Source organism: Engystomops pustulosus, chromosome 2 (assembly GCF_040894005.1).
Source record: "Engystomops pustulosus chromosome 2, aEngPut4.maternal, whole genome shotgun sequence".
Taxonomy (NCBI): Eukaryota; Metazoa; Chordata; class Amphibia; order Anura; family Leptodactylidae; genus Engystomops; species Engystomops pustulosus.
In genome coordinates this window covers 261,525,294-261,539,292 of record NC_092412.1, presented here as the reverse complement: position 1 = coordinate 261,539,292, position 13,999 = coordinate 261,525,294, and the positions used below count along the sequence as shown (strand labels likewise).

The 13,999-nt window shown below is 48.3% G+C and overlaps 1 protein-coding gene across 1 annotated transcript; it reads right to left on the bottom strand.

Moving 5' to 3' along the window:
- Positions 1-1,930: 1,930 nt before the first annotated feature.
- Positions 1,931-11,130, bottom strand: LOC140116837 (cystatin-A-like). The gene is made up of 3 exons (XM_072133272.1): positions 10,975-11,130; positions 5,398-5,499; positions 1,931-2,214 (listed from the first exon to the last, which is right to left on the bottom strand). Exons 1-3 carry the CDS (start codon positions 11,071-11,073, stop codon positions 2,086-2,088), a joined length of 330 nt encoding a protein of 109 aa, XP_071989373.1. The 5' UTR covers positions 11,074-11,130; the 3' UTR covers positions 1,931-2,085.
- Between the last annotated feature and the right edge of the window lie 2,869 nt (positions 11,131-13,999).

Genomic DNA, 13,999 nt, shown 5'->3' with positions numbered 1-13,999 from the left:
TCTATACCCCTGCATGTAACCCGTCTATACCCCTGCATGTAACCCATCTATACCCCTGCATGTAACCCATCTATACCCTGCATGTAACCCATCTATACCCTGCATGTAACCCATCTATACCCTGCATGTAACCCATCTATACCCTGCATGTAACCCGTCTATACCCTGCATGTAACCCATCTATACCCTGCATGTAACATCTATACCCTGCATGTACCATCTATACCCTGCATGTAACCCATCTATACCCTGCATGTAACCCATCTATACCCTGCATGTAACCATCTATACCCTGCATGTACCATCTATACCCTGCATGTAACCCATCTATACCCTGCATGTACCATCTATACCCTGCATGTAACCATCTATACCCTGCATGTACCCATCTATACCCTGCATGTACCCATCTATACCCTGCATGTACCATCTATACTCTGCATGTAACCATCTATACCCTGCATGTAACATCTATACTCTGCATGTAACCATCTATACTCTGCATGAAACCCATCTATACCCTGCATGTACCATCTATACCCTGCATGTAACATCTATACCCCTGCATGTACCATCTATACCCTGCATGTACCATCTATACCCTGCATGTAACCCATCTATACCCTGCATGTTACCCATCCATACCCTGCATGTAACCCATCTATACCCTGCATGTAACCATCTATACCCTGCATGTCACCCGTCTATACCCTGCATGTAACCCGTCTATACCCCTGCATGTAACCCGTCTATACCCCTGCATGTAACCCGTCTATACCCCTGCATGTAACCATCTATACCCTGCATGTAACCATCTATACCCTGCATGTAACATCTATACCCTGCATGTACCATCTATACCCCTGCATGTAACCCATCTATACCCTGCATGTAACCATCTATACCCTGCATGTAACCCGTCTATACCCCTGCATGTAACCCGTCTATACCCCTGCATGTAACCCATCTATACCCCTGCATGTAACCCATCTATACCCTGCATGTAACCCATCTATACCCTGCATGTAACCCATCTATACCCTGCATGTAACCCATCTATACCCTGCATGTAACCATCTATACCTTGCATGTAACATATATACCCTGCATGTAACCATCTATACCCTGCATGTAACCCATCTATACCCTGCATGTAACATCTATACCCTGCATGTAACCCGTCTATACCCTGCATGTAACCCATCTATACCCTGCATGTAACATCTATACCCTGCATGTACCATCTATACCCTGCATGTAACCCATCTATACCCTGCATGTAACCCATCTATACCCTGCATGTAACATCTATACCCTGCATGTAACCCATCTATACCCTGCATGTAACCATCTATACCCTGCATGTACCATCTATACCCTGCATGTAACCATCTATACCCTGCATGTAACCATCTATACCCTGCATGTACCATCTATACCCTGCATGTAACCATCTATACCCTGCATGTAACATCTATACCCTGCATGTAACCCATCTATACCCTGCATGTAACCCATCTATACCCTGCATGTACCATCTATACCCTGCATGTACCATCTATACCCTGCATGTAACCCATCTATACCCTGCATGTAACATCTATACCCTGCATGTAACCATCTATACCCTGCATGTAACCCATCTATACCCTGCATGTAACCCATCTATACCCTGCATGTAACCCATCTATACCCTGCATGTAACCCATCTATACCCTGCATGTAACCCATCTATACCCTGCATGTAACCCATCTATACCCTGCATGTACAGGACATACAATAGTGAGGACAATAAGAGACTTCACTATCAGGAGGGCAGGGACCAGCAGTGAATATACGAGGTGCTGAGTCTTCTCTCTGCTCTGTGTTGCCCCCATCAGGTGATAGATGGTTATACGTCCAGCGCCCTATAGATACCACTCACATCCATTATGTTTTAGGTTTTCATTTTCAACTTTCAGTTTACAAATCAAAAGTTTAACAGAAATGTATTTCCATTTATTTTTTGGTTGATCATTTTAATAATCTGCACAATTCCCCGGATTTCCATCTGTTTCCCACATATTTAGTATAAGAGAAATCTGCTAAAAACTCCATATGGGATCTTCCTTTCTCCTGCACAGCTGGAAACGTGTGAGACTCGGCTTCTCTCCGGTGTGAGGCGGAGGCTTGAAGATTCTCAGATGAATGCACCGACCCCCTCCGACCTTCACCTGAGGGGACACAGAGGGACAGGTGACAGGAGGGGGCACAGAGGGACAGGTGACAGGAGGGGGCACAGAGGGACAGGTGACAGGAGGGGGCACAGAGGGACAGGTGACAGGAGGGGACACAGAGGGACAGGTGACAGGAGGGGAGACAGAGGGACAGGTGACAGGAGGGGAGACAGAGGGACAGGTGACAGGGGGGGACACAGAGGGACAGGTGACAGGGGGGGACACAGAGGGACAGGTGACAGGAGGAGACACAGAGGGACAGGTGACAGGAGGGGGCACAGAGGGACAGGTGACAGGAGGGGACACAGAGGGACAGGTGACAGGAGGAGACACAGAGGAACAGGTGACAGGAGGAGACACAGAGGGATAGGTGACAGGAGGAGACACAGAGGGATAGGTGACAGGAGGGGACACAGAGGGACAGGTGACAGGAGGAGACACAGAGGGACAGGTGACAGGAGGGGACACAGAGGGACTGGAGGAGACACAGAGGGACAGGTGACAGGACAGGAGGGGACACAGAGGGACAGGTGACAGGAGGAGACACAGAGGACAGGTGACAGGACAGGAGGGGACACAGAGGGACAGGTGACAGGAGGGGACACAGAGGGACAGGTGACAGGAGGAGACACAGAGGGACAGGTGACAGGAGGGGACACAGAGGGACAGGTGACAGGAGGGGACACAGAGGGACAGGTGTCAGGACAGGAGGAGACACAGAGGGACAGGTGACAGGAGGAGACACAGAGGGACAGGTGACAGGGGGAGACACAGAGGGACAGGTGACAGGAGGGGACACAGAGGGACAGGTGACAGGAGAAGACACAGAGGGACAGGTGACAGGGGGAGACACAGAGGGACAGGTGACAGGAGGAGACACAGAGGGACAGGTGACAGGAGGAGACACAGATGGACAGGTGACAGGAGGGGACACAGAGGGACAGGTGACAGGAGGAGACACAGAGGGACAGGTGACAGGACAGGAGAGGACACAGAGGGACAGGTGACAGGACAGGAGCGGACACAGAGGGACAGGTGACAGGAGGAGACACAGAGGGACAGGTGACAGGAGGGGACACAGAGGGACAGGTGACAGGAGGGGACACAGAGGGACAGGTGACAGGAGGGGACACAGAGGGACAGGTGACAGGAGAGGACACAGAGGGACAGGTGACAGGACAGGAGGGGACACAGAGGGACAGGTGACAGGACAGGAGGGGACACAGAGGGACAGGTGACAGGAGGGGACACAGAGGGACAGGTGACAGGACAGGAGGGGACACAGAGGGACAGGTGACAGGACAGGAGGGGACACAGAGGGACGGGTGACAGGATGGGACACAGAGAGACAGGTGACAGGACAGGAGGGGACACAGAGGGACAGGTGACAGGAGGGGTCACAGAGGGACAGGTGACAGGAGGGGACACAGAGGGACAGGTGACAGGAGGGGACACAGAGGGACAGGTGACAGGAGGGGACACAGAGGGACAGGTGACAGGAGGAGACACAGTATATAACATCCCCACTGGACTGTATATAACACCCCCCACTGGACTGTATATAACACCCCCCTACTGGACTGTATATAACACCCCCCACTGGACTGTATATAACACCCCCCACTGGACTGTATATAACACCCCCCCACTGGACTGTATATAACACCCCCCCACTGGACTGTATATAACACCCCCCCACTGGACTGTATATAACACCCCCCCCCACTGGACTGTATATAACACCCCCCCCCACTGGACTGTATATAACACCCCCCCCCACTGGACTGTATATAAATCCCCCCCACTGGACTGTATATAACACCCCCCGCACTGGACTGTATATAACACCCCCCCACTGGACTGTATATAACACCCCCCCACTGGACTGTATATAACACCCCCCACTGGACTGTATATAACACCCCCCACTGGACTGTATATAACACCCCCCCACTGGACTGTATATAACACCCCCCCACTGGACTGTATATAACCCCCCCCCACTGGACTGTATATAACACCCCCCCTCTGGACTGTATATAACACCCCCCCTCTGGACTGTTTATAACGCCCCCCCACTGGACTGTATATAACACCCCCCCCACTGGACTGTATATAACACCCCCCCACTGGACTGTATATAACACCCCCTCCCCACTGGACTGTATATAACACCCCCCCCCACTGGACTGTATATAACACCCCCCCCCCCACTGGACTGTATATAACACCCCCCCCACTGGACTGTATATTACACCCCCCCACTGGACTGTATATAACGCCCCCCCACTGGACTGTATACAACGCCCCCCCCCACTGGACTGTATATAACGCCCCCCCCCACTGGACTGTATATAACGCCCCCCCCCCCCACTGGGCTGTATATAACGCCCCCCACTGGACTGTATATAACACCCCCCACTGCACTGTATATTAACCCCCCCCCCACGGACTGTATATTAAACCCCCCCACGGACTGTATATAACACCCTCTATCTAGCAGTATACCCTCCTCCACCTGATTGTGCTCTCACCTCATTGTACATCCTTGCAATTACTTTCCTCCACATATATAAAGTTACATTGATTTTTCCCTCTTCTCATCTCTGCTCTGCTATCAATCCCATGATGCCTCTGCACCGCATCACATGCAATTTAAAGGCTAAAACATTGGGGGTCATTTACTAAGGGCCCGATTCGCGTGTTCCCGACGTGTTACCCGAATATTTCCGATTTGCGCCGATTTCCCCTGAATTGCCCCGGGATTTTGGCGCACGCAATCGGATTGTGGCGCATCGGCGCTGGCATGCACGCAACGGAAATCAGGGGGCGTGGCCGAACGAAAACCCAACGGATTCGGAAAAACCGCCGCATTTAAAAAAAAAATCTGTTGCGGAGCTTGCACTTACCTTCACTCAGCCCGGCTCGGTGAACACCAGTGCGATCCGATGCTTTTCAGCGCAGCAGTGCCACCTGGTGGACAGCGGAGGAATTACCTTAATAAATCCCGGCCGGACCCGAATCCACCGCAGAGAACGCGCCGCTGGATCGCAAATGGACCGGGTAAGTAAATCTGCCCCATTTTCTGTAGTGGGGAAATCCTTGTGTGGAGGCTCCTTTCATTTGATCCCTGGGGTCCAGAGCTACAAGACTCCTTGTCCAGCGCTGGTGATCACTTACCTTCACAAAGTAATTTGTTCCAGCAACAACTTGCGTTTTATACTTGGTGGCCTTAAACTTTGTAACATTAATCCGACATTTGTTCAGAAATTCAGGTTTTATCTGACAACATAAAGGATGAAAAATAATGATAATAAGCAGAAGGTAATTCCAGAATACAAACAGTTGCTGATCACCACTACTCCTATCCTGTATATATGGGCACAGCACAGTACTACTACTCCTATCCTGTATATATGGGCACAGCACAGTACTACTACTCCTATCCTGTATATATGGGCACAGCACAGCACTGTACTACTACTCCTATCCTGTATATATGGGCACAGCACAGTACTACTACTCCTATCCTGTATATATGGGCACAGCACAGTACTACTACTCCTATCCTGTATATATGGGCACAGCACAGTACTACTACTCCTATCCTGTATATATTGGCACAGTACTACTACTCCTATCCTGTATATATTGGCACAGCACGGTACTACTACTCCTATCCTGTATATATGGGTACAGCACAGTACTACTACTCCTATCCTGTATATATGGGCACAGCACAGTACTACTACTCCTATCCTGTATATATGGGTACAGCACAGTACTACTACTCCTATCCTGTATATATGGGCGCAGCACAGTACTACTACTCCTATCCTGTATATATGGGCACAGCACAGTACTACTACTCCTATCCTGTATATATGAGCACAGCACAGTACTACTACTCCTATCCTGTATATATGGGTACAGCACAGTACTACTACTCCTATCCTGTATATATGAGCACAGCACAGTACTACTACTCCTATCCTGTATATATGAGCACAGCACAGTACTACTACTCCTATCCTGTATATATGGACACAGCACAGTACTACTACTCCTATCCTGTATATATGGGCACAGTACTACTACTCCTATCCTGTATATATGGACACAGCATTGTACTACTACTCCTATCCTGTATATATGGGCACAGCACAGTACTACTACTCCTATCCTATATATATGGGCATAGCACAGTACTACTACTCCTATCCTGTACATATGGGCACAGCACAGTACTACTACTCCTATCCTGTATATATGGGCACAGCTCAGTACTACTACTCCTATCATGTATATATAGACACAGCGCAGTACTACTACTCCTATCCTGTATATAAGGACACAGCACAGTACTACTACTCCTATCCTGTATATATGGGCATAGTACAGTACTACTACTCCTATCCTGTATATATGGGTACAGCACAGTACTACTACTCCTATCCTGTATATATGGGTACAGCACAGTACTACTACTCCTATCCTGTATATATGGGCACAGCACAGTACTACTACTCCTATCCTGTATATATGAGCACAGCACAGTACTACTACTCCTATCCTGTATATATGGGTACAGCACAGTACTACTACTCCTATCCTGTATATATGGGCACCGCACAGTACTACTACTCCTATCCTGTATATATGGGCACAGCACAGTACTACTTCTCCTATCCTGTATATAAGGACACAGCACAGTACTACTACTCCTATCCTGTATTTATGGGCATAGTACAGTACTACTACTCCTATCCTGTATATATGGGTACAGCACAGTACTACTACTCCTATCCTGTATATATGGGTACAGCACAGTACTACTACTCCTATCCTGTATATATGGGCACAGCACAGTACTACTACTCCTATCCTGTATATATGAGCACAGCACAGTACTACTACTCCTATCCTGTATACATGGGCATAGCACAGTACTACTACTCCTATCCTGTATATATGTACACAGCACAGTACTACTACTCCTATCCTGTATATATGGACACAGCACAGTACTACTACTCCTATCCTGTATATATGGGCGCAGCACAGTACTACTACTCCTATCCTGTATATATGGGCGCAGCACAGTACTACTACTCCTATCCTGTATATATGGGCACAGCACAGTACTACTACTCCTATCCTGTATATATGAGCACAGCACAGTACTACTACTCCTATCCTGTATATATGGGTGCAGCACAGTACTACTACTCCTATCCTGTATATATGGGCACAGCACAGTACTACTACTCATATCCTGTAGATATGGGCACAGTACTACTACTCCTATTCTGTATATATGGGCACAGCACAAATACTCCTATACTGTATATATAGGCACAGCACAGTACTACTACTCCTATCCTGTATATATGGGCACAGCACAGTACTACTACTCCTATCCTGTATATATGGGCACAGCACAGTACTACTACTCCTATCCTGTATATATGGGCACAGCACAGTACTACTACTCCTATCCTGTATATATGGGCACAGCACAGTACTACTACTCCTATCCTGTATATAGGGGCACAGCACAGTACTACTATTCCTATCCTGTATATATAGGCACAGCACAGTACTACTACTCCTATCCTCTATATATGGGCACAGCACAGTCCTACTACTCCTATCCTGTATATATGGGCACAGCACAGTACTACTACTCCTATCCTGTATATATGGACACCACACAGTACTACTACTCCTATCCTGTATATATAGGCATAGCACAGTACTACTACTCCTATCCTATATATATGGGCATAGCACAGTACTACTACTCCTATACTGTATATATGAGCACAGCACAGTACTACTACTCCTATCCTGTATACATGGGCATAGCACAGTACTACTACTCCTATCCTGTATATATGTACACAGCACAGTACTACTACTCCTATCCTGTATATATGGACACAGCACAGTACTACTACTCCTATCCTGTATATATGGGCGCAGCACAGTACTACTACTCCTATCCTGTATATATGGGCACAGCGCAATACTACTACTCCTATCCTGTATATATGAGCACAGCACAGTACTACTACTCCTATCCTGTATATATGGGCACAGCACAGTACTACTACTCCTATCCTGAATATATGGGTGCAGCACAGTACTACTACTCCTATCCTGTATATATGAGCACAGCACAGTACTACTACTCCTATCCTGTATATATGGACACAGCACAGTACTACTACTCCTATCCTGTATATATGGGCACAGTACTACTACTCCTATCCTGTATATATGGACACAGCATTGTACTACTACTCCTATCCTGTATATATGGGCACAGCACAGTACTACTACTCCTATCCTATATATATGGGCATAGCACAGTACTACTACTCCTATCCTGTACATATGGGCACAGCACAGTACTACTACTCCTATCCTGTATATATGGGTACAGCACAGTACTACTACTCCTATCCTGTATATATGGGCACAGCACAGTACTACTTCTCCTATCCTGTATATATGAGCACAGCACAGTACTACTACTCCTATCCTGTATACATGGGCATAGCACAGTACTACTACTCCTATCCTGTATATATGTACACAGCACAGTACTACTACTCCTATCCTGTATATATGGACACAGCACAGTACTACTACTCCTATCCTGTATATATGGGCGCAGCACAGTACTACTACTCCTATCCTGTATATATGGGCACAGCACAGTACTACTACTCCTATCCTGTACATATGAGCACAGCACAGTACTACTACTCCTATCCTGTATATATGGGTGCAGCACAGTACTACTACTCCTATCCTGTATATATGAGCACAGCACAGTACTACTACTCCTATCCTGTATATATGAGCACAGCACAGTACTACTGCTGCTATCCTGTATATATGGGCACAGCACAGTACTACTACTCCTATCCTGTATATATGGGCGCAGCACAGTACTACTACTCCTATCCTGTATATATGGGCACAGCACAGTACTACTACTCCTATCCTGTATATATGAGCACAGCACAGTACTACTACTCCTATCCTGTATATATGGTCACAGCACAGTACTACTACTCCTATCCTGTATATATGGGCACAGCACAGTACTACTACTCCTATCCTGTATATATGGACACAGCACAGTACTACTACTCCTATCCTGTATATATGGGTACAGCACAATACTACTACTCCTATCCTGTATATATGGACACAGCACAGTACTACTACTCCTATCCTGTATATATGGGCACAGTACTACTACTCCTATCCTGTATATATGGACACAGCATTGTACTACTACTCCTATCCTGTATATATGGGCACAGCACAGTACTACTACTCCTATCCTATATATATGGGCATAGCACAGTACTACTACTCCTATCCTGTACATATGGGCACAGCACAGTACTACTACTCCTATCCTGTATATATGGGTACAGCACAGTACTACTACTCCTATCCTGTATATATGGGTACAGCACAGTACTACTACTCCTATCCTGTATATATGGGTACAGCACAGTACTACTACTCCTATCCTGTACATATGGGCACACCACAGTACTACTACTCCTATCCTATATATATGGGCATAGCACAGTACTACTACTCCTATCCTGTACATATGGGCACAGCACAGTACTACTACTCCTATCCTGTATATATGGGCACAGCACAGTACTACTACTCCTATCCTGTATATATGGACACAGCACAGTACTACTACTCCTATCCTGTATATATGAGTACAGCACAGTACTACTACTCCTATCCTGTATATATGGGCACAGCACAGTACTACTACTCCTATCCTGTACATATGGGCACAGCACAGTACTACTACTCCTATCCTGTATATATGGGCACAGTACTACTACTCCTATCCTGTATATATGGGCACAGCACAGTACTACTACTCCTATCCTGTATATATGGGCACTATACTACTACTAGACAGATTACAGACACAAGATATAGCTGGAAGGAGAGGTCATGTTGGATTGAAGAGAAATATGATGTACATTTGGAGACCAGTCAGTACATTATTATGGTTCTGTGGGGTCCACCTGACTGTTTCAGGAAGGTTCCCCTAGACTGGGGGCTGAGGTTATCAGATGCAAAGAAGTAAACGTTTGGTTACTATTGCACTTTTATAGGGTTGTGTTCTCCCCCCTCCCCTGTCACCTCATGATGTCCTCCCCTCCTACAGAACCTGAGGGTATATATATGACTGATCACTCAAGGATGACTCCCTCTTTTAGGCGACACTCAGGCTGTCCCTCCCCTCCTCCCTCCCTCCCTGTGTTATTAAGATGTTATGTAATTTGTATTTATTTCATAGTTTATTTCCAGGCCCAGCAGGCGGAATGCTGGGAGATTTGAGATGGTGATCGCTCGGTTGGCCGACTTGCCAGCTGGGAGTCCAAGCCTTCAGCTTCCAGAGCTCAAAAATGTGTGATTGTATCCCAAGTGCCTGATTTTGGATATTACGGGTTAATATATAAAATAAATAAATCTGTGACCTAATTTTCCACCCAGTAAGAAGCGTCTGTCATATGTTGGAAGTTACAGGTTACTGATATTTGTTTTATGGGTAATCAATTAAAGTCCCTTACACGGGGTTTACATAAGGTGTTCTGTAGTCACTTGTAGGGTGGCCCTGAGTAGAGCCAGTACCTACCTCTGTATGGCCACTGTACGGTGGTAATATTTGTGTCCTCTGTCTGTGATGTCACTTACCTCGTCTACGAGCTCCTGCACCTCTGAGTCCGCCGACTTTTCTTCACCCAGTCCTCCCACCAGAACTGGGGGTCGTTGAACTCCACGAATCTGAGCCATTCTAAGTGCGAGCTCTGCAGACTAGACTCGAGGACACACACTTATATATCATAGGAAGGCACCACATGACCTGGGAGGGAGCAGCTCACCTACACACATTCCTCCTATAGGGGTTGTCTGGTCACATTTCTATGTGATACACGTCCTAGCCCCCCCCCCACAGGACAGTGGTATGAGCCGTGTATACCTGGGGAGGGGGGTGATCAGTGGTATGAGCCGTGTATACCTGGGGGGTGATCAGTGGCATGAGCCGTGTATACCTCGGGGGGGGGGGGGGGTGATCAGTGGTATGAGCCGTGTATACCTGGGGTGTGACATGGAGGGAGTAAGGGGCTTGTGGATGACAGACAATGGGCGTAACATTAGTCATAATCCTGAATTGTTACTTTTCAGACTTTGGGTTTATGTTACAGAACAAGTTCTGCAACTGGGAGGAAACCGGAGGAAACAATGTGACAAAAATGTAAAAACTTTCTAAATCAGAAACATAAAGACAAGATGGTCCTAGATATCAGGAATAATATATTCTCCATTGCTGTCGGATCTGCAACCCCCCCCCCCCCCCCTACCGGGGCCTTTTCTTGGGGCCTGGAGGCAGCTGGGGCCCAGAATACCGGAGTGGCTGGCAGTTGCGGCCTAGGGCACACTATTGTCACGGTGCTTGGTATGGGGACCGGAGGGCTGTCCTATAGCCTGGCAGCTCTCCAGCAGGTGGTGTTGGCAAGAAATATGGAGGGAGAGGCTGAAGTACTGGTTCTCCCTGGGGCAACCCCTGAGTGTCTGTAAGATAGGTCCCTGGGTAATGGATGGGGGAGCCCTTAGTGTCTGTAGTGTGTGTCCCTGGTAGATAGATGGGGCAGCCCTTAGTGTCTGTAGTGTGTGTCCCTGGTAGATAGATGGGGCAGCCCTTAGTGTCTGTAGTGTGTGTCCCTGGTAGATAGATGGGGCAGCCCTTAGTGTCTGTAGTGTGTGTCCCTGGTAGATGGATGGGGCAGCCCTTAGTGTCTGTAGTATGTGCCCCTGGTAGATAGATGGGGCAGTCCTTAGTGTCTGTAGTGTGTGTCCTGGTAGATAGATGGGGCAGCCCTTAGTGTCTGTAGTGTGTGTCCCTGGTAGATAGATGGGGCAGCCCTTAGTGTCTGTAGTGTGTGTCCCTGGTAGATGGATGGGGCAGCCCTTAGTGTCTGTAGTGTGTGTCCCTGGTAGATAGATGGGGCAGCCCTTAGTGTCTGTAGTGTGTGTCCCTGGTAGATAGATGGGACAGCCCTTAGTGTCTGTAGTGTGTGTCCCTGGTAGATGGATGGGGCAGCCCTTAGTGTCTGTAGTATGTGCCCCTGGTAGATAGATGGGGCAGTCCTTAGTGTCTGTAGTGTGTGTCCTGGTAGATAGATGGGGCAGCCCTTAGTGTCTGTAGTGTGTGTCCCTGGTAGATAGATGGGGCAGCCCTTAGTGTCTGTAGTGTGTGTCCCTGGTAGATGGATGGGACAGCCCTTAGTGTCTGTAGTGTGTGTCCCTGGTAGATAGATGGGGCAGCCCTTAGTGTCTGTAGTATGTGTCCCTGGTAGATGGATGGGGCAGCCTTTAGTGTCTGTAGTGTGTGTCCCTGGTAGATAGATGGGGCAGCCCTTAGTGTCTGTAGTGTGTGTCCCTGGTAGATAGATGGGGCAGCCCTTAGTGTCTGTAGTGTGTGTCTCTGGTAGATAGATGGGGCAGCCCTTAGTGTCTGTAGTGTGTGTCCCTGGTAGATAGATGGGACAGCCCTTAGAGTCTGTAGTGTGTGTCCCTGGTAGATAGATGGGGCAGCCCTTAGTGTCTGTAGTGTGTGTCCCTGGTAGATAGATGGGGCAGTCCTTAGTGTCTGTAGTGTGTGTACCTGGTAGATAGATGGAGCAGCCCTTAGTGTCTGTAGTGTGTGTCCCTGGTAGATAGATGGGGCAGCCCTTAGAGTCTGTAGTGTGTGTCCCTGGTAGATGGATGGGGCAGCCCTTAGTGTCTGAAGTGTGTGTCCCTGGTAGATAGATGGGACAGCCCTTAGTGTCTGTAGTGTGTGTCCCTGGTAGATAGATGGGGCAGCCCTTAGTGTCTGTAGTGTGTGTCCCTGGTAGATGGATGGGGCAGCCCTTAGTGTCTGTAGTGTGTGTCCCTGGTAGATAGATGGGGCAGCCCTTAGTGTCTGTAGTGTGTGTCCCTGGTAGATGGATGGGACAGCCCTTAGTGTCTGTAGTGTGTGTCCCTGGTAGATAGATGGGACAGCCCTTAGTGTCTGTAGTATGTGTCCCTGGTAGATGGATGGGGCAGCCCTTAGTGTCTGTAGTATGTGTCCCTGGTAGATAGATGGGGCAGCCCTTAGTGTCTGTAGTGTGTGTCTCTGGTAGATAGATGGGGCAGCCCTTAGTGTCTGTAGTGTGTGTCCCTGGTAGATAGATGGGGCAGCCCTTAGTGTCTGTAGTGTGTGTCCCTGGTAGATAGATGGGACAGCCCTTAGTGCCTGTAGTGTGTGTCCCTGGTAGATAGATGGGGCAGCCCTTAGTGCCTGTAGTATGTGTCCCTGGTACATAGATGGGGCAGTCCTTAGTGTCTGTAGTGTGTGTCCCTGGTAGATAGATGGGACAGCCCTTAGTGTCTGTAGTGTGTGTCCCTGGTAGATGGATGGGGCAGCCCTTAGTGTCTGTAGTGTGTGTCCCTGGTAGATGGATGGGGCAGCCCTTAGTGTCTGTAGTGTGTGTCCCTGGTAGATGGATGGGGCAGCCCTTAGTGTCTGTAGTGTGTGTCCCTGGTAGATGGATGGGGCAGCCCTTAGTGTCTGTAGTGTGTGTCCCTGGTAGATGGATGGGGCAGCCCTTAGTGTCTGTAGTGTGTGTCCCTGGTAGATAGATGGGGCAGCCCTTAGTGTCTGTAGTGTGTGTCCCTGGTAGATAGATGGGGC